Source organism: Ursus americanus, chromosome 18, assembly GCF_024610735.1.
Source record: "Ursus americanus isolate L20-20 chromosome 18, mUrsAme1.1.p, whole genome shotgun sequence".
Classification (NCBI taxonomy): domain Eukaryota; kingdom Metazoa; phylum Chordata; class Mammalia; order Carnivora; family Ursidae; genus Ursus; species Ursus americanus.
In genome coordinates this window covers 13,407,765-13,435,759 of record NC_142144.1, presented here as the reverse complement: position 1 = coordinate 13,435,759, position 27,995 = coordinate 13,407,765, and the positions used below count along the sequence as shown (strand labels likewise).

The 27,995-nt window shown below is 43.1% G+C and overlaps 1 protein-coding gene across 5 annotated transcripts in view; it reads left to right on the top strand.

Annotated features, from left to right (window-relative positions):
* Nucleotides 1-27,816, top strand: part of CNTRL (centriolin) — an 81,010-nt gene extending 53,194 nt beyond the window's left edge. For 3 of the 5 annotated variants that reach the window (XM_045791042.2, XM_045791046.2, XM_045791044.2), the window contains 20 exons: nt 1,419-1,624; nt 4,083-4,275; nt 7,259-7,389; nt 7,520-7,660; nt 7,762-7,888; nt 8,704-8,868; nt 9,629-9,788; nt 11,151-11,266; nt 11,345-11,562; nt 13,564-13,721; nt 15,419-15,492; nt 16,628-16,816; nt 17,246-17,471; nt 18,744-18,949; nt 19,955-20,095; nt 20,671-20,943; nt 21,108-21,170; nt 22,426-22,632; nt 23,853-23,936; nt 24,186-27,816. In XM_045791042.2, the coding sequence (XP_045646998.2) occupies nt 1,419-1,624; nt 4,083-4,275; nt 7,259-7,389; nt 7,520-7,660; nt 7,762-7,888; nt 8,704-8,868; nt 9,629-9,788; nt 11,151-11,266; nt 11,345-11,562; nt 13,564-13,721; nt 15,419-15,492; nt 16,628-16,816; nt 17,246-17,471; nt 18,744-18,949; nt 19,955-20,095; nt 20,671-20,943; nt 21,108-21,170; nt 22,426-22,632; nt 23,853-23,909 (3,051 nt within the window). In that variant the 3' untranslated portion in view covers nt 23,910-23,936; nt 24,186-27,816. The remainder of the gene's footprint in view (nt 1-1,418; nt 1,625-4,082; nt 4,276-7,258; nt 7,390-7,519; nt 7,661-7,761; nt 7,889-8,703; nt 8,869-9,628; nt 9,789-11,150; nt 11,267-11,344; nt 11,563-13,563; nt 13,722-15,418; nt 15,493-16,627; nt 16,817-17,245; nt 17,472-18,743; nt 18,950-19,954; nt 20,096-20,670; nt 20,944-21,107; nt 21,171-22,425; nt 22,633-23,852; nt 23,937-24,185) is intronic. The other 2 variants (XM_087869404.1, XM_087869403.1) reach the window with 2 other exon arrangements.
* Nucleotides 27,817-27,995: the final 179 nt, after the last annotated feature.

Below are 27,995 nucleotides of genomic sequence, written 5' to 3'. Positions count from 1 at the left end.
AAAGACACAGTGCGTCCATGGTAGACTGAGTAAGTTTATATATGTAATGATTCGACCTATTTATGAACGAGTTATGTCCCAAGTTTGTTTTCTAAGGTTGGCGTTTAGAATGGAGGAAGCATTCTCTTATTAAAATACTCTTCTGGACAAGAGTTAGGATACCAGGCCAGTCTGCAAACTTTAACCATCTTGTAACAAAAATGCTTTCAGTCCAGAAATTAACCATTTTTGGAAAGCTTATTGTGTATTTTGAGAAGTACTGATGTGTACAGAGAGGTGTCTTCACGTAGTACCGCCTGTACTTGTACACACATGTATCCGTGTGCACACACACACGCATGTGCTGTGTATTCGCGTGTATGAGCAGCAAGTTTGTAGTGGGGATAATCTCTGGGTGGGGAGATTCATAATTATTTTTTTCTTTTCATAATTCTTACACAGATTTCATATTCTGTTTTTCCCACTTAACGTTACAAGCATTTCCCCCGTGGTTTTACAAATGTTTTTAAGCAGTACTTTAATGACTGTATAACATTTCTTCATTTGTAGGCACCTTAACTACGTAAATTTTAGTGTATTTCAAATTCTTATCTAAGGCTAGATTTAAAAAATGATTACTTCCTGATCACTAGCTTGCTTTGTAACTCTGTGGTTCTAAAGAACTAGAATGCACTACAAACTCCTCCTTCAAACTCAAAACAGAGTCTAAAGAGCTCTTTAGATTTTCCTTTCCCTCCCAGGAGATTGAGAGGAAGACAAGGACTAGGACAGTCGGTCAGGCTGGTGGCTGAGGGCCTGCGCGTGCTCACACGGCTGAAATGGTAGTCACTCACGTCGCCCTGCAGAGTCTCAGCACACGTGTGTTTATGGCAGTGCTGTCGGCTCGGCATGTGACCCCCTCTTACACTGGTTCTGTTACCTGCCAGCAGTACCCGGCTGTCCTGTAGTTTCTCACATGCCCTCCTAGACCTCCGTGCATTTGCACATGTTCTTTCTTCAGCTTAGGTCTTCCCCATGTCCTTTATTCTTCAAAACCCAGGCGAAACACCCCTTCCTCTGCGCAGCCTTCCAGACAGCTCCCCTCCCCTGTGCCCAGAGGAGGGAGAGACCGCTGTGTCGGTCTCTTCTACTTTCTGCCCTCTGGAGGTAGAGATCATGCATAAGAGGTGCTTGGGGAGTGGGTGTCCACCATAGTTGGGCTGATGGAAAAGTTAAAAGCTCTCTTAGGTCATCGGTTTCATCTGTGGGATGTGAAAAATTGGCTTGGCTTAATTTTTCTTTTCGCACTGAAGTCTTAGAAGCTACCACTGTTTTCACATTGTAGATAGCACTCCAAGCCCAGTTAATTGCAGCCTTTGGCAGGAAAGAAGGGAAACATCAAGTGATGTTCTCAGTACTACTTTTTTTCCTTTGTTCAGGAGAATGAAGTTTCTAGATTAGAAGACATAATGCAGCATTTAAAATCTGAGAAACAGGAATTGTGCATGAGAGCATCTAAGCAGCAGTCGGAGAAAGAACTGGAAGAACTGCATCGAAATATTGATGGTCTTTTGCAAGAGAAGAAAGACTTAGAATATGAAGTAGAAGAATTACATAGAACCATCCAGAAACATCAACAGCGGAAGTAATTATTGTTAGCCATTTTATTTTTATAATTCTGATGAATAAGATACTGGCTCATTAAGGTAACCTAAATTAGTGTTTCCAGTAGAACTTTCTGTGATCTTGGAAATGCTGCAGATCTGTGCTGTCCAGAGCAGTGGTCACTAGCCCCATGTGCCTATTGAGCCCTTGAAATGTGGCCAGTGGAAGTGAGGAATAGAGTTGAATTTAAATTAAAGTAGTAGCCGCTGGGCGACACCCAGGCTGCGCAGTGCAAGTCTGAGTTCTCTTGGCCAGTAATCCAAATCAGCTCTTCTTGTAGGCCCTGTTGGAGAATGGCAGAGCCATCCGCCCTCCCCAGTTACCCTGACTAAAAACACGCCAGGTGTCCTCCGTGTCTCTTTCCCCACTTTGCCACACCTCCAGCTGGTGTCCAGGTCCTACAAATATACACAAAGAGTTGTTAAGCTGGTCCCCTTCTTTCATCACTGCTGCCCCGGCCTTTAATCAGGTCATCCTCGGTCATTGTAATAGTTTCCACATTGGCCTTCCATGTCCAGCCTCTCCATTCTACCCTCAACATAGCTAAGATCTGAGCATGCCACTCCCCCATGTGACACAGTCCCATCACAGTACATGCCGCCCTCCAGATCTGAACCCTGCCTGTCTTACCTTCTCTCCCACACACAGTGTTTGTTCACGCCCTGTCTACTCTTCTGTGGTTGCCCCAAACACCACATCTTCTCCTGCCTCCCCACCTTTGCACATACTGTCCTTGCCTAAAGTGGCTTCCCTACTCCCTGCCTAACTCCACCCTGTCTTTCCGGGTGAAGGTCCGGGATCCCATCTCTCACACAAAGCCTTTCTCATCTCAGGCTCCCGCAGTTTGGGGTTGACAACCTTGGGTATAGTACTGTTCATGCCATGTTGTAAGGAGCCCAGGAGGGCAGTCGCTGGGCCTCCGTCTTTGTGCCCGGCATCTGGCATAGGGTCCGGTAACAAGCGCAGTATCTGCTCAGCGCGTCAGACGGGTAGAAGCCCATCCTCAGCGGTAGTCCGTGAGTTATCGTGGTTCCCCGGTTTTTTGTCGTGGAAGCCAGACTAGCCCAGGCACCACGGTTGGGGGGAGATCTGTGGAGGTCACAGAGGTGAGTGAGCTATGGTCTCTACCTTCTAGGAGCTCACACATGACTGGCTAATAGACCTGGCAGGGAAAAGCAGGGGTCACACCAAGAGAAAACGGGGACTAGATGTCGGAGGGTTGCAAAGGTGATTATGCTATTTTGTACGTATGTGATGGGGGAGAGGGTTTTTATTGTGCGGTGGTTTGAGGGAGGGTAGGAAGGCAGTGGGATAACCACTTCTTTTCCTAGTTATAAAAGTATAATAAATGATCATTTTAAAGAATTTGGATAACACAGAAATGTCCAAGCAAGAAAATAAAGATCATCTGCCTTTATTTAAAGAGAAAGAATTTGTTAATATGTTGATGAATTTATTTTCATCTTTTTCTGTCATAGTTTCATTTTCAAATAATTTTGACATGTTAGCCTTGAGTTAGTGAATCCTGTGTCTTGCTTTCTGATCTGTCAAATACTGTCACCATAATTTTACTCTAGCAGAACAGAGTAAATGGCAAAATTAGGTAGTCCTTGAGGCAGCTGCTGAGCTGCAACTTGAGAGAGAATTTTAAGGGAATGGATTATTACTATGGTAGTAGTTTGTTTTATTTTTATACCACAGAAGAATAGAAGTATCAACACTGTCTTGACAAGTGCTGACCAAAAAAAAAAAAAAAGAATCAAAAAAGATATAACAACTACATCATACTTTATGCATATTGTGTACTCCGTGTCAACAGTATACCATATATTTTTTTGAAGATTTATTTACTTATTTTAGAGAGAGAGAAAGATTGTGCATGCATGTGAGGGGCAGAGGATGAGGGAGAGAGAGAATCTCAAGCAGATTCCATGCTGAGCACAGAGCCCGGTGCAGGGCTCGATCTCATGACCGTGAGATCATGACCTGAGCCGAAATCAAGAGTTGGACGCTTAATCGACTGGACCACCCAGGCGCCCCCAGCAGTATGCCATGTTGAATAAGAGGGTAAACATAGGCCTTGAACATAATCAAATGTAGGTGTCTCTCCCACTGCTTCTCATATGAAATTAGAAAATCAGGGCACCTGGGTGGTGCAGTCGTTAAGCGTCTGCCTTCGGCTCAGGGCGTGATCCCGGAGTTCTGGGATCGAGCCCCACGTCAGGCTCTTCTGCTGGAAGCCTGCTTCTTCCTCTCCCACTCCCCCTGCGTGTGTTCCCTCTCTTGCTGGCTGTCTCTCTCTCTGTCAAATAAATAAATAAAATCTTTAAAAAAAAAAAAAAGAAAAAGAAAATCATCGTACATTTTTTAATCAGGCTACAAGTGTCTATATCGTCTGCATTTAAAGTGTCTTAATGTGTGTATATATGATTTTTTAGAGACTTCATAGATGGAAATGTTGAAAGTCTTGTGAATGAGCTAGAGATAGAGAAGTCACTCAAACACCGTGAAGATATTGTCGATGAAATTGAGTGCCTTGAGAGGACCCTTCTGAAGCGTCGCGCAGAGCTCAGGGAAGCCGACCGGCTGCTGGCGGAGGCCGAGAGTGAACTTTCATGCACGAAAGAGAAAGTATGTTCTGTTGTGGTTTGGGCTGATGGTGCTTACTTTTGGCGGCATGAAGGACTAGGAAGAAAGCATGATAAGAACACAGTCATCCGAGGCAGACAGTTGGGTTTCAGGCTGCGCTCTACTAGTTAAAGAGCTGTGAGAATTGGGGCGAGCCCCCTAAAATCCCCAGCTTTGCTTTCCTTCTCTGTCAGTTCAGGCCAGGAATACCAAGGCTGTTCAGTAAGGGTTAAATGAAGTAACATATATTTTTTTTAAGATTTTATTTACTTGAGAGAGAGGGAGCAGCAGACTCCCCGCTGAGCAGGGAGCCCGATGCGGGCCTGCCTCAATCCCAGGATCCTGGGTTTATGACCTGAGCCAAAGGCAGATGCTTAACTGACTGAGCCACCCCGGCGCTCCTAAATGAAGTAACCTATTGAAGGCTACCAAACTCGTTTAATTCCTAACGCACCCCACTTCCTTATCCTGCGTGTCTTTTCTAAATTACTTGGGCTCTGATAGCTCTGTGTATTAAATAGGTCAGTCTTATATTCTTCTAAAACAGCTGAGGATCTCAGAAGACGTCTTCCTAGTATTGCTTTGTTCTCCTATAAAATCAAATATTTTTTGGTCTGAGGTCGTGTTCTTGAGACTACAACATAGAAGGAAATCAAGGAGGAAAAGGAGCTATCTTTTACTGGGCCTTTACTCTGGCCACACATTGGCTGTTTTATAAATACCGCCTCATTTAACGTTCCTGGCAACCTGTAAGGAGGTGGTTAGCCCAGTTCAGCAGTGCGGCACAGAGAGGCTGGCAGCTAGCCCAGGGTCGCACAGCTGAAGTTCTGCTTCACCAAGAGAACTTTCTTAGTTTGAGGAGAATTCCAGAGTGAGGAAGTCCCAGACTCACATGGAGCATTTCAGGAACTACTATTTGCATGTTGCTATTTCAACATGGATGGATTTAAATGAACAGAAATCTATTATCCAGGAACCGAAATGAAGGATTTATTAAAGAAGTTCTGTGAGTGATGGCTTTAATAAGAATGGAAAAACATCCTGGTGTCTTTTCAGACAATCAGTTCCTCCTTCTGTTAGATACTTGTGAGAGAACATAGGTGTGAGCAGGACTGGAGAAGAATTTATCACTGGTGTATAAAGAAAATGAAAGATATTGGTAGTCGGCAGAGATAGTAAGTGAACCGAGGCTAGTAAGCTCTTCCCCTTCAGCCTCCCAAAATGACTCAGGGAGGCAGCTTGCTAAGGGGGAGTAGAGTAGGGGGGAGAAGATGGTGTTACGTAAAGATGCCAGATGTGTTAAAACCTAACAAAGAAAGAGACCAAAAACTGCTTAGAAGCATGGGCACGTAGTGCATTATGTCCAGTGCTGTGCCGATGAAACTGACTGGAACCAGCTCTCTGACATGGAAAGAAGTGTGGTGAAATATGTGGCTGTATGAATGGATAAAGATGTGCTTTATATGTACAATGGAATATTACTCAGCCATCAAAAAATGAAATCTTAACCATTTGCAATGATGTGGATGGAACTAGAAGATATTATGCTAAGCGAAATAAGCCAGTCAGAGACAGATGTCATATGCTTTCACTCATATGTGGAATTTAAGAAACAAAACAGATGAACATAGGGGGAGGGAGGGAAAAATAAAAGACGAAATCAGAGAGGGAGACAGACCACAAGACTCTTAACTCTAGGAAACTAACTGAGGGTGTGGGGGGATGGGGTCGCTGGGTGATGGGCATTAAGGAGGGCACCGGATGTACTGAGCACTGGGTGCTGTATGCAACTGATGAATCACTAAATTCTACCCTTGACACTAATAATATACTCTATGTTAATTGATTTTAAATTTAAAAAATAAGGAAATATTTAGCTGTTTGGGAGCTTGCCAGCCCTTCTGCCTCCACACGGGGTATTTAGTAGGCGAGTTTAACATACGCCTGTGAGTTTAGCGCAACTGCAGAGCTGGAGCTTTTTGCCTGAAGGTGAGTCACTGCTCAACCAAGTGCAAATCAAACACTATTTTTGGACCTTTGATGACATTGTTTTAAGCCTCTTATTTTAGACAGAAAAAGGAAACCAAGTTGATTAAAAAAAAATAACTGTTTTTGAAAAGAAAGAAAGAAAAATCTGTTTTTGCCAGATCTTGTATAGGAAGATTTTTAAATACTTCAACAAAAATATGTAGTATTTGTGTTTCTCAGCCATAAATAATCATCTTTAAATCATTGAGGTTTTATTTACCATGATAAAACAGTACAGAATAATCTCTATGAGGAGGGAATATTGGTAAAAATCAGTTTGTTGTCGCTTAATTGGGGAGATATTTTTAATCAAAATAGTGTAATAATATACAGGTTATTTTTTTAAAGATTTTATTTATTTGTCAGAGAGAGAGAGCGCAAGCACAAGCCGGGGGAGTGGCAGGCAGAGGGAGAAGCAGACTTCCCGCTGAGCGGGGAGCCAGATGCGGGGCTCGATCCCAGGACCCAGGATCATGACCTGAGCTGAAGGCAGACGCTCAACCAACTGAGCCACCCAGGCGCCCCTGTACAGACTGTACAGTAAAAAGATTCATAGCCTCACTACCCTTAAGGGACTGTTTCTTTTTTGTAGCCTTTCTGTCTTTGTGGGCAGAGATCCAGTTTTACATAGTTGCTCTTAGAGTACTTATACCATTTTAAATTTATTTTTTCAGCCAACATAATATCAACAACATTCTTCCATGTTGCTGTGTTGTCATTTTAAAGGCTACACAGTATCCCATTGTGTTAATGTGTTATCACTTATTGAATCTGTTATTTGTGATAGTTTTTTCTCCTGAATTCTTTTCCGAGAATTGGAGAGTCAAAGTGACTGAACATTTTTACCAGTCTTTTGTCTTGCCTTGTTGTTTTCCGAAAGAGTTGTACCAATTTACACCAGAATAGCTGTGCGGCAGTATGATAACTGAATTGCTTTTAATGACGATGTCTTTTTTAGACAAAAAATGCTGTCGAGAAGTTCGCTGATGCCAAGAGAAGTTTATTGCAAACCGAGAAAGATGCTGAGGAGTTAGAAAAGAGAGCCCAGGAAACTGCTGTTAACCTTGTCAAAGCTGACCAGCGGCTCAGGTAGGTGGGGTCCCTCAGCTGTTCAGTGAGACGAGTGAGAAGTTTGGTCCTCACGGGATAACAGTCGCCTTATGATAAATAACGCAGGTTAAGTCTAAGGGGCCGTGGAGAATAAAGCAATGTGTTTTAGGCTGCTCCAGGCTGACACAAAGGATTTGGAGCAGCACAAAATGGAGCAAGAGGAAATCTTGAAAGAAATAAATGAAGTTGTGGCAGCAAAAGACTCAGACTTCCAGTGTCTAAACAAGAAGAAGGAGGTCCTGACAGGAGAGTAAGTACAGCCTCTGTCGGGCGTACGGGGCTCGAGCTGGAAGACAGCGCTTGGGGTCCAGCCTCCCTTGGGCCCCGCTCTAGTACTGCTGGTGTTCGCAGGCTGCAGAAACTGCAGAAGGACCTCGAGACGGCGCAGCACAGCGAGGATCACCACCTGCAGGTCCTTAAAGAGTCAGAGACCCTCCTGCAGGCCAAGAAAGCTGAGCTGGAGAAGCTGAAAAGGCAGGTAGGGCAACAGATGCCTTGAAAAACCAGCTCGTGCTGCTTTGGAACCTACATCATTTCTAATCCTAATGTCTGATTATAAAAAGTAATGCATGTTCGATTGTAGAAAAGACTGGAAAATACAAAAGAAGATATAAAGCATAAATGAGGCTGTATTTCCTAGTGATTAAGAGTAGAGTCCAGCCCAAGTTTGAATCCCGACTCAGTGGAATATATTAATGAGTGAAAGAAGTAAGTCTCAAAACAGGATGCACCCTAAGATCACTTGTGCCAAATGTGTTTATGAACACTTGTGCTTGTATTTTTAGTTTATATCAAAGTACCAAAGCTGTCATCTGATAAGGGGACATTATGAATATTTTCTGTTTTCTTCCTTTTGCGTGTCTGCATTTTCTGCTCTTTATATAAACAAATGTGTACCGTCCTTAAAATTGTAAGTCATTTTTAAATTTGCAAAATGAAGAAATTTTTAAAATCCCTGCCTGACTTCCATGCCAAGATAGTTGTTAAATGGAATAAGGTATAAATATGTGAGTATTTTGAAAACCATAACCCGAGGGATAATCATTCTTATCGTATTGTTTTTGCTGTGCTTTGAGTGCTTTTACATAGGTGAGCTCAGGATCTTTATTAGGCATTTTATGCCTGCAGCCCCGGCCTGGCCCTCCTGCCTCTTGCGGCTGGGATAAGTACAATGAGGCTAGTCCTCATTTCCCCCAGTCCCATTAGCTGAATGGGGTATTCTCCATCACAGCAAGTGCTGAAGGTTGCACGGCCTTTGGCAAGCTCCGCATTCTTCCCTTTTCTTCAATGCAGGTGTCGGGTCAGCAGCAGGAGATGGCGGACTTGGACAGGCAGTTAGGGCATAAAAAGGAAGAGCTGCATCTACTCCAGGAAAGCATGGTCCAGGCCAAAGCTGACCTCCAGGAAGCGCTGAGACTGGGAGAAACCGAAGTGACGGAGAAGTGCAATCACATTCGGGTGTGTTTTTCACTAGGTTTTTTTAAGAGTCCTAGGATGATGTTGTAGATTTATTTTGAGACTTTATTTTTCTATCAGACAGCCTGTTAAGTGTTCTTTAAATATAAATTGAACCTTGACCCCTCTGTAACATCAGTTTAATGTGGTGTTGCATATGCAGGCTGTGGCTGCATGGGTAGCTCTCCCATGGAGGTTCTCTGCCTCTGTGCCTTTTCTCATACCATTTCTTCTCTAGGAAGTTCCTTTTTGGGAATGTCCAGATCCTACCCATTTTTCATGGTTCACTTTGATGCCACTAAGAAGACTTCCGTGACTTTTCCTTTACCTTGGAAGGAGTTTCTCTGTCTTCTGAGTTTGGGGCACTCTGCACATTGGCTAGGGCATCTTGGCCTTTCATGATCGTGTTTATGCTCCTTGCCTAATTTTCCCCAAGGTGCTCAGCCTCTTGAGGGCAGGAGATGTATCAGAGCCAGCCTTTTCTTTCGATAACATAGTGCCTTGCACAGAATAAATACCGTTTATGCATTTTAAGCGAAGGTAATGTGTGACTTTCTTCTATTGAACAGAAATACGTTAGTGTAAAATAAAACACAGTGCTGTTCTTGACATAAAAGACAAAGTTGAACTTGTTTCCAGTTTAGAATTTTTGTGAAATGAAATAGTTAATAACAAAATTGATTTCAGTGTAATTTCTATTCATAATTTTGTAAAGCAGAGCTGAGCTTTTTTCTTTCTTTTTTTTTTTTTTTTTTTGGCACAGGAAGTAAAATCTCTTCTGGAAGAACTCAGTTTTCAGAAAGGAGAACTGAATGTCCAGATTAGTGAAAAAAAAACTCAACTCGCATTCATAAAGCAGGAAATTGAAAAAGAGGAAGAAAATCTTCAGGTAGTTTTAGGGCAGATGTCTAAGCATAAAACTGGTAAGTTTAGAGGAAAGCAATCATATAAAGTCAGAGGTTGGAAATATCTCTATTCCAGATCACAGAAAAAATATAAAGGGTGGAATAGACTTCTTTTAAAGTTCAACTTTGTTACAAATGAGCAAAGAAAAGCAGTATTATAAAAGGAATACGCTATTTTCTGCCATTCAGATTGGTAAAGTTTATTTAAGAGCAAGATAGTCATAATCATTGCTGACCAGGGTATGGAGAAGGAAGAACACTGAACAGGCTTTTGGATAGAAAAATAAATTGGCCCAGCCCCCCAGTATTTCAGGTCTGAAAATTCACACCTATTGAACCGTTTAGCCCATTTCTAGTTACTGAGAGAGGGCAAGCATTCATATATATGGCAGCAATGTTGTATTTATTTAGTAAGTCAGTAAATCTTTATTTCCTTGTTTTCCAAATCAAGCTGGCTGAGTTGGTTACTTGTAGCAAAATTTATAATAACAGAATTTGGAAACTTGGCCAATTTAAAAGCCACATTTTAAATATTTAATGACATGCAAAAATGCTGATGGGAAGCCTGAAAAAATAGATATAAAACTGAATATAGAGCATAGTCCCAGTTTATTTTGAAAATCTGTGCATGTGTGTGCACACACGTCTGCACGCATGCACGTGCACACACACTCCTAGAAGAAAATACATCAAAATGCTGTGGCTGTAGTGATCATCTTTGGATGTGGGGTGATAACGGGTTTTCATTTTTTCTTTTTACTTTTTCTTGAAATTTTTATAGTGAGCAAATATTTGTATAATCAGAAAAGAGAGTTAATACTTGAAAATCTGTATTTTAGAAGATAAAAAATTATCTGAATCTCAGCTTATGTATTTTAACATTTTTCCTATTTTAAAATTCATGTAGTTGGGGTAATTGCTCTTAAAACTAGATCTTTGTTAATGTTTTTATTAAAATGTTTTTAACAAAAAGTTAATGTTTAGCAATATTTTAAAGGATTTTTTTTTCATTAAAATACATAATCCATATCATAAAATACAGTTAGCTCCAGGGTGGCTCAGGTGGTTAAGCGTCTGGCTTTGGCTCAGGTCATAGTCTCAGGTTCCTGGGATCGAGCCCCACATCAGTCTCCCTGCTCAGTGGGGAGTCTGCTTCTTCCTCTGCTCCTCCCCCTGTTCGTGTGCACGCCTCTTTCTCTCTCTCTCTCTCAAATAAATAAATAAAATCTTTTAAAAAATACAATTAACTCCATTAATTCAGCACAATAGATATGTTTTGATGACCTATTGTTTCTTGTATCAACAGCATTATTTTCTGTTTCATTTTGTAAATGTTTCCAACTTCATTTAATATCATGGACCGTGTTCTGTTCCTCTTAGAATTAAAGAATATTCTGGACATGTTGCAACTTGAAAATAATGAGCTGCAAGGTTTGAAGCTACAGCATGACCAAAAGGTGTCTGAGTTGGAGAAGACTCAGGTCGAAGTGCTGGAGGTAATAAAGCCGTTTTCGCCTTAGCCTACTGCAGTCTTTCTCTTTGGGCATGTGTGAGTCCCCTTTTATCTGATTTAGGAGAGGCTGCAGTTAGAGAGTCTGCAGCAGACAGCCCTGCGACAGAGAGGGGAGATAGAGTGGCAGAAGCAGCTGCTCGAGAGGGACAAACGGGAAGTAGAGCGGATGACTGCTGAGACCCGAGCATTACAGTCGTGTATTGAGTCTTTGTGCAAAGAAAAGGAAGATCTCGAAGAAAAACAGGCCAGCTGGGAAAAGAAGTTGGCGCAGACCAAACGGTGAGAGTAAAAACCAATAAGCTTGCAAGATCCCTTCCTGAAGACTAAAAAAAAGAGTGGAAAATAGAGAAAAGGAAAAAAAAATACTCCACAAACTCAGTATCACAATACAGCTCACCAGTAGCATTTCTGGGTGCATTTCCTTTTAGGCTTTTCTTTTTCCAAAGCACTTTTTAAAATAAACAGTTGTGGATTTTCTTAGGTAAAATAACAAAACCTAGAAGATACAGCCAAGTGGAGAAAGAAACCTGTTTGTGGGTAGAAAGGCAGTATTCTTAAGATTCAGTTCTCAAATGGATTTTTAGGTTCAGAACAATCACAATCAAAATCCCAACAGGCTTTCAAAATAGAAATTGACAAGCAGGTTCTGAAATTCATGTGGAAATGCAAAGGATGGACATAGAATCTAAAACCTTTTAGCTATGGCACCAAAACAACCTTGAAAAAGAGCAAAAGTTAGGGCTAACACTACCTGATGTCAAAATTGGTATAAAGATGGAAAAATCAGTCAATGGAACAGAATAATAAGTCCAAAAGTAAATGCACAAATGTGTGGACAACTGATTTTGACAAAGATGCAAAGGCATCTTTTTCAGTAGAGAGAAGGCGGTCTTTTCAAAAAATATTGCTGAAAGGATTGCATATCCAAAACCCCAAAAATGAACTTTAAAAATGAATAACCACACTATTCATAAAAATACCTCAAAATGGACCATAAACATAAATGTGAAACCTAAGTATAAAACTTCTAGGAGAAAACATAGGGAAAAAAAAACCTTTGTGACCTTGGGTTAGGCAGAATTTCCTAGATCTGACACCCAAAGCATGGTCCATAAAAGAATAAATTGGTAAAATTGAACTTCATCAAAATTCAAAACTTCTCTTCAAAAGACACTGTTAAGATAATGAAAAGACCTGTCACAGACTAGGAGAAGAATCTTTGCGACCATGTATTTCCATGAAGGGCTTGTGCCCAGAGCATGTATATACAAAGAACTCTCATAACTCAATAATGAGAAAACGAACAACCCAGGTTTTCAAGTGGGGAAAAGGTTTGAGCAGACATTTCACTTAAGAAGATGAATGGATGGCAAATAAATGCATAAAAAGATGCTCATCATCCTTAACCATTAGGAAAATGCACATTAAAACCACGTCGCCCTAACACTACATACCTATTGGGGGGGCTAAAGTGAAAGACTGACCATACCAAATGCTGGCATGGAACTTTCATACACAATTGGTGGGAATGTAAAATGTTGGACCACTTTGGAGAATAACTTGTCAGTTATTTAAAAACTCTTACATACATTGACCGGAAGAGCTAGCCATTCCGCTCCTCCATATTTATTCATGAGACGTGAAAGCGTATGCGCATACAGAGAATGATGTGCTTTAATGTTCATAGCAGCTTTATTTGCAACAGCCAAAACCTGGAAACAACCTAAATGTCCATCAGCTGGTGAATGGATAGAGTGTATCCATACCATGGAATACTGTTCGGCAGTAGGAAGGGAATGCAGTGTTGGTACACACGACAACATGGCTGAGTCTCAGAGCGACTACGCTCAGGGAGAGAGGCCAGAAGGAAGCAGCCCATACTCGAGGACTCCGATCGCTAAAAGAATGCAGGCTTGTGCTTGTCTGCTTTTTGGACAAATCCTGTTATACACTTGTGTTTCCTGCTTTCTCACTTATCAGAAGCTAGCCATCTATTTTAATCACCAGATTTGGGGAATTCTGAGTGCTGTCCATGTTTTTATATCTGATTTTTATAAAACTTCAGTTTAGTGAGTCACTTTCCAAAAAATCTCCTGTTTGGAAAGCTGAAAATAAGATGTCTTTTGAAAATGAGTTGAAGAGCCTTAAGTTTTGTTACGGTTTATAATCATTCACAGTCCATAACCACCCGGTGAAAGCGCAACACTGTTCGTCGGCTGTGTCTTTGCGTGCTTGGACGTATTATGTTCGATAGTCTGACTTACTCTGCTTGCTCGGTAGGGTTTTAGCAGCTGCAGAAGAGAATAGCAAAATGGAGCAGGCAAACTTAGAAAAATTGGAATTGGATGTCAGAAAGCTGCAGCAGGAGCTAGACCGACTCAACAGAGAGAAGATCTCACTGCAGAAAGACCTAGGAGCAGCGCAGCAGCGGCTACAGGGTAAGAGGTGTGGCGGCGGTGGGGGTGGGGGAGCTCTCTCCTCGGTTAGGTTCTTCTTTTTACGGAATATACAACCTTTTGTTTTCCTTCAAATTTGGAGTTTAATTATACAAAGATGAGAAGTCAGGTTTTATAACCTAAAAATATTTCCTTGTTAAAACCGTATTAGTACTTTCGTAAACTATACGACAAAGATAGGGAGACAGACATGTGCATTTATAGAACCGCATGTCGGTCCTGCCGGATCCCTGCGGAGGGAATTGCCACACGCCCTCGTTCGTCTGCGAGGACGCAGCCGTCCTTGTTGAGACATTCACCTTCAGTCCGGCGTGGTCAGCCCTCTGCCGTGAATGTGCCTGTCCAGTTGTCTGCTTCTTAGAGCAGACATTTACCTTCCTCATCCACCAGCCACTGGGGGAGGACGAGGGCCGTTCTTCCGGGAGGGTTTGGTTTCCTGCTGGCCCTCTTCTACCCGCGTATCTGGAACCAGAGGCGTTTCCATAGCCTCTTCTCTTTTTCATGTCTTGCTGAAGCGCAGAGTCTTGAAAAAAACAAAACCAGAACTCAGCTGTTCCTCAGAAGGAGCTGTTAGCAAACATCATCTGCATGGGGACTGACCCTGGTGTCCAACACTTGGCCATTCGAGATGTAAACTGGCTTTGCCCCTTGGTCCCGCCTCCCGGGTTCTTCTTTTAATTGTTTGCTTTTCTTATTATAGAAATAATTCATGCTAATGGGCATGGGACTTATTTTAGAAGTGACGGGAGTGTTCTAAAATTAGATTGCGGTGATGTTTGCACAATGCTGTGAATATCCTTAAGCCAATGAATTGCATACTTTAAAATCGGTGAAATGCTTGATATGTGAATTGTATCTCAGTAATGCTGTTTAAAAAAAATTAGTTCATGTTCCTTAAAGAACAATTTAAAAACAAGCAAAAAGATGGAATAAAAATTACTGTTGACCTCACCCCTCAGAGGTAATTCCTATTAACAGTGTGGTAAATATCCTTCCCGATTTTAGTATGTGTGTGTATGTGTGTGTAGTTTTAAAACAAAAAAGATGCAGATAATACCTTTATTACCAAAATTTTGTAAACATCCGTGATTAGAAGTTCCTAAATAATTCTAGCTACCAACGTACTCGTTGGGCACTGCTGTGTCTCAGACATGATGCAGGTATTTTATATGCATTTCTTCGTTTAATCCTTGCAACATTTTTATGAGATAGAAACTCTTTCACCCACTTACAGATGAGGAAGCTTAAGCTTAGTTTCCTTGTGACTTACTCAAGTGCGAAGTAACTTCCTCAAGGTCATAGGGCTAGTAAGTGCCACAGCCCGCACACATACAGAATCTCTTCCCAGATTGTCTCCCTTTAAGGTTGAACCAGATTTGCATTTCTCCCAGCAGTGTAGAAGGTAGCCATTTTTAAACCATGCACGTCATCAACACTAGGTATTATCTACACATTTTTTTTTATTGTGAGGTTTTGAACATGTAAATCTCAAAACCTGAGCTCCAGGCCCAGATATAGGTTGTGTGTGTTAACTCACTCTTTTGACCTTTTAATAAGATGGTATGGCATTTAACAGAAATAAGTTTATATTCACTTCCACTCTACTTTCGGGGGGGGGGGGGGCTGATGGGAATTTGGAAAAGAAGTGTATTTATGTTATGTAAATGTTACTTCTGTAGAAAAACAAGAAGCAGTAAACTCATTACAGAAGGAACTAGCTGATGTCCAAGACCATTTGAACCTAGCAAAACAGGTAAGCACAACAAATGTAATTTAATAGTATCCTGAGGGCATGCAGACAATTGGTTAAAAACACAAATCAAGTAGGTTGGTTCCTTTTCATACTAGCAGGTCCCATAGGGCCGTTTATAACACACAAACATATATACACAAAAGTTAAGGTGCAGAGCAGTGATTTTCTCATTTATTTTAGCCCTAGAACTCTTGATTCAAAGTTTTACTCAAAGATAATAAGGTGGTGGCTAGACCAGAGCCTAAACCCTCAGCCAGCCCGTCGGGGAGGCTTCAGGCACCAGATGGACTGTCTCTTATCCATGGCACAGACAGGGCCTCCACAGGCTGGGCTCAGACTTGGTCACTCAGTGAGCGGCAGGGTGACTGCCGACTTCAGAGTAGCTGGGCCTGCATCTTGTCAGATGTTCGGTAGAGCTGATTCTTGACCCTTGTACTTAGAGATAATTGAGTGCTGTCCTATGAGAATAGTGCTATAACAGTTTCAGAGAACCTCAAGCAAGTTCTGGGCCTCAGTTTCCACCATGCAAATGAGGGATTGGATTAGACAGCTGAATTCTTCCATCCGTCTTTATGATTCTGTGTTTCTAAGATGTATAGAACTTAAAGTACTCCATCTTTAAAATATTCTTACATGGCCTCTAATGAATATTTTCTGTGTTAGAAATATAGTAACTTTTTCAAAAAGTTTTAATTTGGGTTCCTTGCAGAAAGAAGAATTTATTATTTTCTGAGTTTTTCAACCCACATAAATATTTCAGATAGTAACAAAACCATGACTTCAGGTTCATTTTCAATGTGAATTAAGCCTTACTTGCAGCTCTCCTTAATCTTCTTAGCGATCTTGTGAGGTGGGTGTTGTTCATTCCCACCTCAGTGACGAAGCAACTAAAGTTCAGAAGAACTGGATCTCTTCGGTTGTGACGTCTTCTGTCCTCTTACTTCTTAGACACTAAAAAGAGGAAAGCTGATGATTAAATTGCGTTCTGGGTGCCTTAAATAAGTTTGCTGAGATAATAAAGGAAGTGGGACTTACATGTTTAATTGGCCAGACTTGCTGGATCTCAGGAGGGGCACTCGCCAGCCCTAGAGCAGATGGCTTTATTAGTAGTTTCCGTTTGTTCTTTCACATAAAGGACGTGCTCCACACCACCAAGCATAAGGACGTGCTGCTCAGTGAACAGACCCGGCTCGAGAAGGACCTCGGTGAATGGATGAAGAAGTTTGAAGACTGCCGGAAAGAAGGGGAGACAAAGCAGCAACAGCTTCAAGAGCTTCGGAATGAGATTGAGGAAAACAAGGCTAAGCTGGCCCAACAAGAAATGGTACTACACATTTTTGATTTTACCGAAAAAGAAACACTTTGTCACTGGGGTGAGCTTTTCCCGGCCAGGGGCTGTGCAGAAGGGTCCCCCATAGGACTAGTGCCTTTATCCGCCCTGTGTAACCGGGAGGATTTTACACCAACGCTTTGACTCTCTCGGTATTAATATTTGTGGACCATTAAGACCACAGAACACGGGTCCTGTAAAGATTCTTGCTGGCCCCATGCCACCGGCTGCATGATGCCCTCCTCACATGCTGGCCAAATAGCTTTCCAGCCCCAGCACGATCACCTGTGTGAAGGGAACTCACTGTCTCACTGTGGGCTGTTCCTACCTTCTCTGGAACTGGAACCTGGCTGGTGTCCATGAAGGTTCCCTCATCTGGGACACACTGTATTTGTTATTTTATGACTGTGGTTCTCTATTAAGATGTTTCAGAGACTCCAGCAAGAGCGAGAATATGAAGAAAAGAAGTTAGAAGCCAGTAACGTGGCTCTGAAGGAGCAGCAGCAGCAGCTGGAGAGGGAATTAGGCGAGCAGAAAGGCAGGCTGGACCAGGTACTCTCGAAGCTGCTGGTGGCTGAGGAGCGTGTCAGGACCTTGCAGGAAGAGGAAAGATGGAGTGAGACCCTGGAGAAAACGCTCTCCCAGACCAGTATGTGTTGCTGAACATGGCACTGCGGGAGGGGGGGCGGCGCTGGTGGTCTTGCCAGGTGTTTAGAGGAGACCCAGAGCCCGGCCGAGGCCTAGAAGGGGGTCAGGAGGCGCGTGGCGTGGAGGAGATGCCCCATTGGATCCTGCTAGCCCCATGAGAGGTGACAACAGGCTCAGAGACACAGGGCATTTTGTCTTTGTGGAGATGGGATTTGATCCTGAGACTGTGAGATCTTTTTACTTGACCATATTGCCTTCTTCGAGAATGCCGCCTCGAGGAAGAGAGCAGTTAAGGCAAGGAAGTTCCAGAAGGCACTCTAAAGGTTTTCTACCAAGTACACTATTTTGAGCTTTGGAAACGATGATCCGTTTCATCTCACCCTATCAAACAACAATATTAACAATTCTGCTTGTGTCCAAATTTGACATAGTGAATGTTGCCAAAAGACAGGTGTTTGCTTTTGGGTCTGTTTGCTCTCTCTTGAGCCATGTGTCAGTCCCAGGATAAATGATTGTTCCCACATCAGTAAATGATTTTTCTTTCTTAGGCTTCAGGGTTTAATAATGCTCAGAAAACGTTGTTGTCTCTCAGGTGGACTTGGTGAAAGGGTTATTACTCCTCCCCCGGCCCGACTCTTGATACATCCAGACCAGCCATTTCATTGTGAAAATGAAACTTACCGGATGTGCTGAGTCTGACCACAGCAGACATGTGAAAGTGAAATCTGGGTAGGGTGTTACTCCAGAGAGCGTGGTTAGAAAAATCTATTTTAACCGTCACTCTTCTTCATAAGCATTATTTATTGAGTACTCCCTATGTACTATGCGTTTGCATACAAGATTCCCCTTGAACAGGAAGTAGGCGCCTCCAGCATAAAACAGGGCTCATGCCACTCCAGCTTCCATGTTCTTTCCACCGCACTGCCTCCCGTGAAGGAAAAGTACGGGTGCACTTCCCTTTATTAAAATCCAGGTGTACAAAAAGCATTTCGGCCGTCTGTGCCGTGTCTCCTACGCCTCATGATTGCTGCTTATTCTCACTGGTCTCTGACACTCAAAGGGAAGACAATTGCTGTCTGTCACTTTGGAGTCTGGCCCTCTGGGACCCAGTTTGGTCGGGAGGCACCTTCCTTAGGGCCTTTTCCTGGGCCTCTGATGCGGGTCGGGGGACTTGGAAGACCCAGTGATGCCCGAGTGGGTGGCGTGTCATTACGCAACCTGCCCACGGCCGGCCCAGGGCCTCTGGCTGAACGACTGAAAATGCTCATTGCAGAGCGACAGCTTTCAGAACGGGAACAGCAGTTACTGGAAAAGTCAAGTGAGCTGCAGGCTCTCCAGAAAGAGACGGACTCTATGAGGGCAGACTTCAGCCTCTTACGGAACCAGTTCTTGACAGAGAGAAAGAAGGCCGAGAAGCAGGTTGCCAGCCTGAAGGAAGCACTGAGGATCCAGCGGAGCCAGCTGGAGAAAAACCTTCTGGTGAGTACCCAGTGCCCCGGCGGCTTACGAGGAAATAACGCGTTTACATTTTTAAACAAAAACGCTGCTTCAGTGTGGAGAAAACAGCTCACCTGGCAGCCCAGTCCCTAACTCAGCTGTTGTTTTTGGTGTATGGATGCACGGTGTGATCTTGAAGCTGATGGTGGGTTTTGCCGGAGTCTGGGCTGTGGCCAAAGGAGCCCTGCTGGCTGGGGAGATGGTCATGTGAACAGGCAGTGTCAGCACGAAGCAGAGCGCACGCTCAGCAAGGAGCCTCTGTTCACGCCTCCACCAGCGGGGGCTGCAGCGGTCTGGGGGGGAGAAGGCTGAACACGTTTGCCCAGCTGCGGTCACTGCTCACGGATTTTTCTCATCCTGCCCTTTTCAGTCAACATTTGCTTTAATTCATCATTATCCTAAAACCAAGGATCTCAGTCTACCATGCTTTTATCCCTAAAATACATTTGGGATAAAAATTTGGAGAGGGGATACTCTGAAGTCCACAACAGTCTATGGTGGGTGGAGGCAGATGGGCAGCGGTAGAGACTGTCGCAGGAATGGATTTTTCTAACACCCTCTGGAGGAACCAGTGCAGCCCTGTTGTGTGAATGGGTGTGTGTTTCCCAGAGGGGGACACGCTTACCACTAGTGATTGGCAACATGACTGTATAGATAGCCTGGAGGTGTCTAGGTTTTCATCCTCCGGGTAGCTCTGTGATGGTGGCTGCTGCTCCTGTTGCGGACGAGTAACGAAGGCTCAGGAAAGGAAGGTAACATATTATCAAAGGTAACGTTTGCGGAGCTAGGATTCAGACTCTGGGCTGACAGACTCTGACCATGTAGTACTCCAGCTCTACCACAGCCGCTAGAGAAGGCCGGTAGTGTTACCCCACGTTACAGCTAGAGCCCCGATGGGAAATGGAGTTAGGGAGCTAGTGAGTGTGTAAGCCAGCAGCACACGGCTCCACGTGCCAGAGCCCAGTCATGTCCCTCCTCCGGTGCTAGGAGCAAAAGCAGGAGAACAGCTGCATGCAGAAGGAGATGGCGACGATCGAACAGGTGGCCCAGGACAACCACGAGCGGGCCAGGCGCCTGATGAAGGAGCTCAGCCAGATGCAGCATGAGTACACGGAGCTCAAGAAACAGGTGCGTGCCTGGGAGCCCCCGCTGGCCGCCCAGGACAGAGAAGGCTCGATAGGCATGCTCCCTCCCCGCTGGGCTCAGATAGATTTTGTTTCTTAAATAGCTCTTTTAATAAGAGTATTTCTTTGTGGAAATTGTGAAAGCTGATTATAAGAATGACCTTTAAGTCAAATCTGTTTTTCTAGTCTTAAAACTTAGAAATGCACCTCTACAAGAAAAAAGCGTTTGTTCAAAATATACTTTTAAAATCCCCATAAGTTCAGCGAGCATCTTATGTTTTTGAAAGAAAAATGGCAGTTCTTCAGCCTGAAATTTTATCGTGTCCCAAAGAACTGTGTTGAAATGTTAGATTTTGTGCCAGAAACATGTCTATGAGACCCAGATCCCTACGAAGGAAGAAATGACCCCAGGAGAAACCTCTGATACCCTGTAGTGTAACCAGGCTGAGAGCAGGTCACACTTAGACTGGGAGAGTCTAATCCTACATGGAAAGTTCCATAAGTACACGACGCATTAAACAGTTCAATTCCAAGTAGGTCCCAAATTTTACCCAATGGTATTTGACTGTCACTCTTCAGATGACAAACCAAAAAGATTTGGAGAGAAGACAGATGGAAATCAGTGACGCGATGCGAACACTTAAATCTGAGGTGAAAGATGAAATTAGAACCAGCCTGAAGAGTCTCAACCAGTTTCTTCCAGAACTACCAGCAGATCTGGAGGCTATTTTGGAAAGGAATGAAAACCTAGAAGGAGGGCTGGAAAGCTTGAAAGAGAACTTCCCATTCACTGTGAGTGAGAGACCATCACCTTTTGAAGAAAAACTGAATTTTTCCCAGACTCACATAATGGTAAGGGTGTATCCTGCGGCTCTCTGGACTTTGTTAGAAGGATAATTTGTTTCCGCCTCCCCCCAGATAAGCTGAAAAACAGACATGGGACTGGGGAAGGGCGGGAGGAGGGAAAGGCTAGCAACGTTTGGGGACTCTGATGTTTCCCTTTCCCTCTGAAAAAGGACGAACACTGGCGTGGAGAAGCACTCCGCGAGAGACTGCGTCACCGTGAAGATCGACTCAAGGTTGCCCTTTAAAACAGTACAGTATGAGATACTTGGCATGTTGAGGATGGGGGGGAGATTGCTTACCTCCACGTACTGCTGTCATTCCCTCTGGTACCGCATGAGCAGCTTTCTAGATTACGTGGTGGAAGCTCAGAGAAGTTGGCATCACACAGTAAGTGGCAGGGGTTAGCGTTCAAACCATGAATTCTGGAGTTGAGCCCAGTGTTCTGGGTAATGCTGCTTTGCCTCAGCTAAAACTGACAGAACCGAAGGACTTGGGACAGAAAATGGAGATCCAGTGATAAAAGGGGGGTCATAGGCCAGTGGTTGGGGAAAGGGGGAATACTGGCAAAGTAGGCTTGGCTGTCAGACAGGAAGTTGTTTGGCTGAGAACACGTGGAGCCTCGAGGCCTCTGAGACCTCCAGGGCCGCCCCCTACGTAGGCAGCTTTCAGGGAGTCTGGGATTTAGCGATCAGCGTTGACCCAAAGATGTGCGGGTTAAGAGTACGGGTGGGAGTTGGAAAGTGAGAGGGAGGGAGAACGAAAGGGCAGAATGTGTTTGGAGAATGGCTCCCTACACAGCATGAGCTGAGAGGGAGCCCTGTGCCGTGTTGAGGGAGTGGAGGTCCTTGATGTTCAGTAACCTCCAGCCACATGTGGCTCTTAAATGTAAAGGAATTATACATCAGGGTAAGAATTCGGTTCTTCAGTTGCCACAAGTTTTAGTGACTCAGTAGCCACGTGTGACTAGTGGCTGCTTTATTGGACAGCGCAGATACAGAACATTCCCATCATCGCAGAAAGTTCTGTTGGACAGAGCTGCTGTAGACTTGGAGAGAACCCTTTCAAAGAAACAGCGCGGGGGCAAGCCGGAAAGTCGCGTGGGGGGGAGGATTGAATACGTTGTGAGAGGCACTGAAGATACTGAGTATAAACCAGTCTTCTGCTGAGTCTGGAAAGGGAGAGACGGGGTCATAATTTAGTGGGGAGGCCAGGGATGCGGAAGTCCGAAGCACTGTGACAGTGGGGAGAAGAGGCCGAGCGGCGGGCCGGTTGATGGCAGCACAGCAGGGTAAAGTCTGCGCGCAGAGAGCAGCCACCCGCACCGCCTACGTTTCCTGTTTTTTTTTTTTTTTTTTTAGGATAAGAGCATTTTCAGCAGCTATTCCTAATTTACGATAATCAGATTTGCCCATCAAGTGTTAAGCATGAGGAAGCTACTGAGTTCTTTTCTTCTGTGTAAAACCCTCCATTTTACCGCAACACTTTCAGGCCCAGCTCCGACACTGTATGTCCAAGCAAGCGGAAGTGTTGATTAAGGGGAAGCGGCAGACGGAGGGCACGTTACACAGCTTGAGAAGACAAGTGGACGCGTTAGGGGAATTGGTCACTAGCACTTCTGGAGACTCCACGTCGTCACCCGGTCTGTCTCAGACGGAGTCTTCCCTTGCTGAGGACTCTCAGCCTGGACCAAGCCAGGTAAGAGGAAGCTCTGTTCCTGGACATGGAAAGTCCCTGAAAGCTTTGGGGTCCATAATCTAGATAGAGGAGACTCAGAGGGCCACAAATGCCATCTTCAGGTCTCTGGAAGACTTAATACAGATTTGCTCTTTCAAAAATGGTCCCGGTTGGTTGGTAGACCTAGAAAGAGGATAAGGTGATGGCTTAGGGAATGGCCTAAAATTGGAGACTGGATGACCTGTCAGGGACGTAGCGAATTCTCATGATGTCCTCCACTGGTGGGTTTCCTTGTTCTCTCCTCCGTCTGTAGAGCATTTAGGCTGTGAGGCCAGCGTTGAGTCCTGGTTTAGCCTGTCCGTCTCCCTGTGGCTCGGGGAGCAATGACTGGCTGTGCCCACTGTTCCTCCTCAGCAGAGGTTGGAACTCAGACCTCGTAGCCCAGGGTCTCTACAACCCCTTAAGTTCCCAGAGGCTTTCTGCGTGAGACCTCAACAAGGTTAACAGTCCTTTAGTAGGAGGAACATGAAACAGGCTCATGGAATTGGTCAGTAGGGACCCAGCGATAGGTAATAGCTGCCATTTTTGAGTGCCTACTGTGTGCGTGTACTAAGCACTTTATATTATCTCATGTAGTCTTGGTATCCTAGGAGGTAGGAAGTATACCTTTAATAGATGAAGAAATTGTGTAAAATGAAAAATGTCACAGCAAAAGATGAAACCAGGACTTCGGGGCTCATCTGTCACTACCACAGAGCAGTAGAGTGTATGGCTGAGCCACAAGAACATTCAGAAACAGCTGCCTCTTTTGGAGGCACACAGCTCAGCAGCAGCAGACCCACGATTTGAGTAGGATTACCTTAAAACCTTTATGGTGGGACCAAGTCAGGCACGGACCCAAACTGTCATGGGCCTCAGGGCAGGTCTTAAGAGTGTCGGAGGCACTGAGCATTGGAAAGAAGGTGGGTTTAGGGGTAAGACGGCCCAGAGTCATGGAAGATGAGTACATGGAGGGTTGGGTGCCAGGTTCACTCATCAGCTCAGGGTGGCAGCCTGGAGAGTTCAGGCGCTCTGGATGCAGGAGAGTAATGGAGGTGTTAGAGGTGCAGTGGGTAGAGGGGAGATTGCTAGAATTCTTTTGGAGTCTGGGGTCATAATCCAGGTATGTGGGATGAAAGCCTAAACTAGGTTGGAGTTAAGGGCTGGCTTCTGAGCTGTCTTTTCATCTCCCTTCTTTTCAGAGCTCCTTCCAAGTTCCACAAGGTCTGTCACAATTACTAGACAGCTACCGACACTGACGCCATCCCCAGCTTCCTGCTCGCGGGGTACATGTTACAGTTCTTTTAACTACCACTTTCAGTTGGAACATCCTGAATCCTAGCTTATCCTACAGTCAAGTAGCCTTTTAACTTTACTCTTGGATAATTTTGTATAGGGGTTCATCTCAAAATATTTTTCCTAAGAGGTACTCAAATACGTGTTTTACCTGTTAGCCATTGTGCTGTCACTTAGTTCTGTTCATCGAAGACTTGTTTTTACTGTTGCAAGAATGCATCCTCTTTGTATTCCTGCAGGAAAAGAACTGCTCAGCCGGATGAGGAAACTCTGAAGAAATCCCTTCTCTACTACCTCACTGCAGAACTGGAATGCCGCTTGGTTTCGCCCCCGATGCGGGGAACTCAGACGCGGCACCTCCGCTGTAGCTTAGCTCACTGTGCTGTGAACACCGGGGTTTCTGCAAACCCCACGTACATATGGAAGACTCGTATACAGTTTAAACCTGGATGGCTGGGGGGTTTGTTTTTTTACCTTTGAAATGTGTTGCCGTAAAAGCAGTGATTTTAATAGCAAATTTGAGGCTATAAACTGGTAAAATCTACAGCTGCAAAGAAAAAAAAATGTACTCAAGCCCTTCTTCATTTATAGTGTCAAATTTTATTTTTGGATGTTGTTTAAAATCTATTTTCATATGAAAATAAAAGATAAAATAGTCTTTCATCTGACTTTACATTTCATAGATCAACAGTAAAGCCATCAAACGTTTACCTTCGTTCCAGGAAAATGGCAATCTTCCAAATGGCTCTCCATCTTTGGCCTGGAAATTGAAGTATGTTGTGCCTATCAATGAACATACACCACATGCAAATATCTTTTATAAAACTACTACACTCGAGGTGCTTTTCCTCAACCAAAAATATTCTTTGGCGGAAAACTAGCAGAATCTGACCCAGTGGTAAATTCAAATTGTGTTCAACTTTTAAATCTTTGAACTACTGTAATTACTGGCTCTGCTCCATGATCTACAAATACATTTATTTCTCTAAATAGCAACTATTGTCACAAAGACTGTGTAGCAGACTTCTTTTCATGGGTAAGGGGAAGTATGAAACTCCATGTTATCAATTAGGTTTTAATATACTCCCAAGGCCTGTTTTCTAGGCCTGTAGACAGCTTCTGAACCATAACCATACAGAATGGTGCCGTGCAGTCATCCCTCTCCACCCATGGAGGGCTATATTCCCAAAAGCTGTTTGGCCAGACCTGGACCATTAAGATGTGGGATAAACAGAGTTACAATAAAGGCAATGGAAGTGGCATAAAATTTAACACACAGTTAAGTTCTAGAAGACATCTACTCCCAAAATAAAAATTAATTTGGCGTTTATCTTTTGTACTTAACATTCTCCTTTGTTTCATTTTCACAGGCCTTAGCAAAATGCTGAAAAGTCAGGCTTCTGCACAATTAATGAAATCCTTTAGGGACACTTTTTCCCATTCTGTCCCTGTGATGAATGGGGGTAAAATGTCTTCTTTCTAAACTGCCACATGAACGCTCTCTATTCCCCTGTGGACAGGAATGGAAGGTAATCATTTGATCTTCTGTGTAAGGGTGAGTGACCTGAACCACACATCTATACAGAAAGATCACACCTGAAACAACAGATACATGAGCAAAAAAGTTCTCGAAACTACAGTCTGGAATTAGGGGAGTTAATCAATGTGTGAAGCCAAACACCTGGTTTCAAAAGACATCTTTCCGAAGAAACTTTACTACCTCTGGTATTATGTGAACATCACCACCAAAGAAAAATTTTTTTAATCAAGGTTACTGCATCAAACACTTTTATTATCCATGAAAAACACTTGAACATTGTACTGGAATGTCTAACCCATAAAGAGTACTGAGCACCAATTTACTAATCAAGGGGGCCTCCTCACAGGTGCAAGGTTAACAAGTAACCCAGAGAAGCAGGTGACCCCACAAGTAGTAAGCTCTCCTGGATTAAAGATTAAAAGAACTTCACATTCTCTCCAAAGAACTTGCCCAGTGTCTGGCACATGTATGTTACAATATGACAATCTGCTCTTCTAATTTTGAGCACCCAAGTTTATTACAGGGGATTACACATGCAAACAACAGAATTTGGCCCCAAGTACAGTCAAGGGAGAACACTATCAGGCACCAAGTGTGCTGATCTCACACTGAAAAAGGTCGACTGAAAACATTGCAAGTGTGATCCAAACACAAGGACAAAACGAAGTCAGTTACTGAGTGATGTGGCGTTATACGCTACGTAGGTAGACTTCTCTTTATACAATAAGGACAATTCTCCAATGAAAACAACTTCTGCCAAATAACTGTTTGCCTGAAGAAAATATGAAATCCTGTTGTAGTTCAGAAAATAATGCAAACCATTTTAATTTAATCTAGATACAGGTACTTTATTTACAAATATTTAGATTAATAGCATTTTGTTACATCAAATGAAGAGTACAGCAGTCTGAATAAATCCTGTCACAAAACAATTAAGACCCACTGTAACTAACTTTGGGAATCAGGGTATTGCACCTAAACAAGCCGCAGTCTTTAGTTTGTGATTGCTACCTTATATCCCAATGGGTGGTTGGTTTGTTTTTTGTAAATATATACACACACCAGCAGGTCATGGTCCCTGGGCGAGTCCCTTGTGAAGCAATAGGGTAAGCAAAATGGGTCACTGTAAGTCTTTAACAGAATATACCAATCTACTCCAGGAATCTCATTTTTAAAAAAGTTAAACAAAGACAAAAATAAAGATGAGTCCACAAATTAACCAAATCCTATTTTCTGCACATTCCAGTTTTGGCTTTTATTTAACATTGACTATACAATACTCCAGTACTACCACGTGTTTACAACCCAGAAAGCCGTATTTTTTATTTTTACTTTAGTGTCTGTAAAGAGGGATTTAAAATGTGTATTTTAAACACAGCAGTTGAGCTAAGTGATTTTATAGAATATACTAAAGTTTACTTATCCTACTTCAAATAACCTCAATTCTCCATCTGAACCATAAACTCAATCAGAAATCAATCAAAAGTAGTAAAGAACTTGGTAAAACATTGAGTCTGTTGTCTAAAGAGATTGTTTCCCTTGCAATACAGTATTCTTTCAGTGGCCAAACCACCTAGTGCAAAGTAATAACTTACTTTGTATCAGCACAAACACTGAAACACCGTTAGAAACACTTTCTCTTTTACAAAACAACTTATGCCAACACGACATAAAATAGCCCCTCATACTAAGAACACAAGGGATATCTTAAATTACTTCACTGTAGTGTTAAAAATGCACAATTTAAAATCCCTTAACAGCAGACCTGCGGTTCTGACTGTCCGGTACACAATCTCACCATTCCAAGAAGATAAAGGTATAAAAGCTTAAAATGTGCAATAATAAACCCAGCCTTTTTTCTTTTTCTATACAGTAAGGCAAAAAATGCAGCCTGTAATGCAAAATGTTTACAAAGAGAAAAGCAGGTTAGCACATTGTCGATTGCACAAGAACAGTTAAGAAAATCAGCAGGTAAGCCACAGTGCAAAGATGGAACAGAATCTGCTAGTGTTAATCCTCTCACGCTAGGAGCTCTTTCCAGCATAATGTCCCCAAACACTGCCAGCACCAGAGGGTGGAGCCGGTATTACTTGTGAACTGCAGTTGTGTCTATTTCCTTGTGTGAAATGGAAGGGAGTAACATGGTCACATATAGGTCATACTGTACAAACTGGTATTTTATACTGTTCCAATGCCAGTAATCAATTTATTTTCTTCATTAAAATAATATACACAGAATGTATTGTTAGTTCGGTTCCTTCAAATTTTATACATATTTACTTTGCTAAAGAGAAAAGGATAAAATGGTGTAAAAAAAAAAAAAAGATAAAGCTATTAATTAAGCATAAGAGAAAAGGTAAGTGGATATTTTCCCTGTGCAGCAAACCTCCACGAGAAAAATGCCACCCACACAACAGGAAATTTATCCAACGAAAACAAAACAAAAGCAGTTATAGAACCCATTCTCTATCAGAAGTCATTTCACAGCAATAAACTTATTGATTACAAC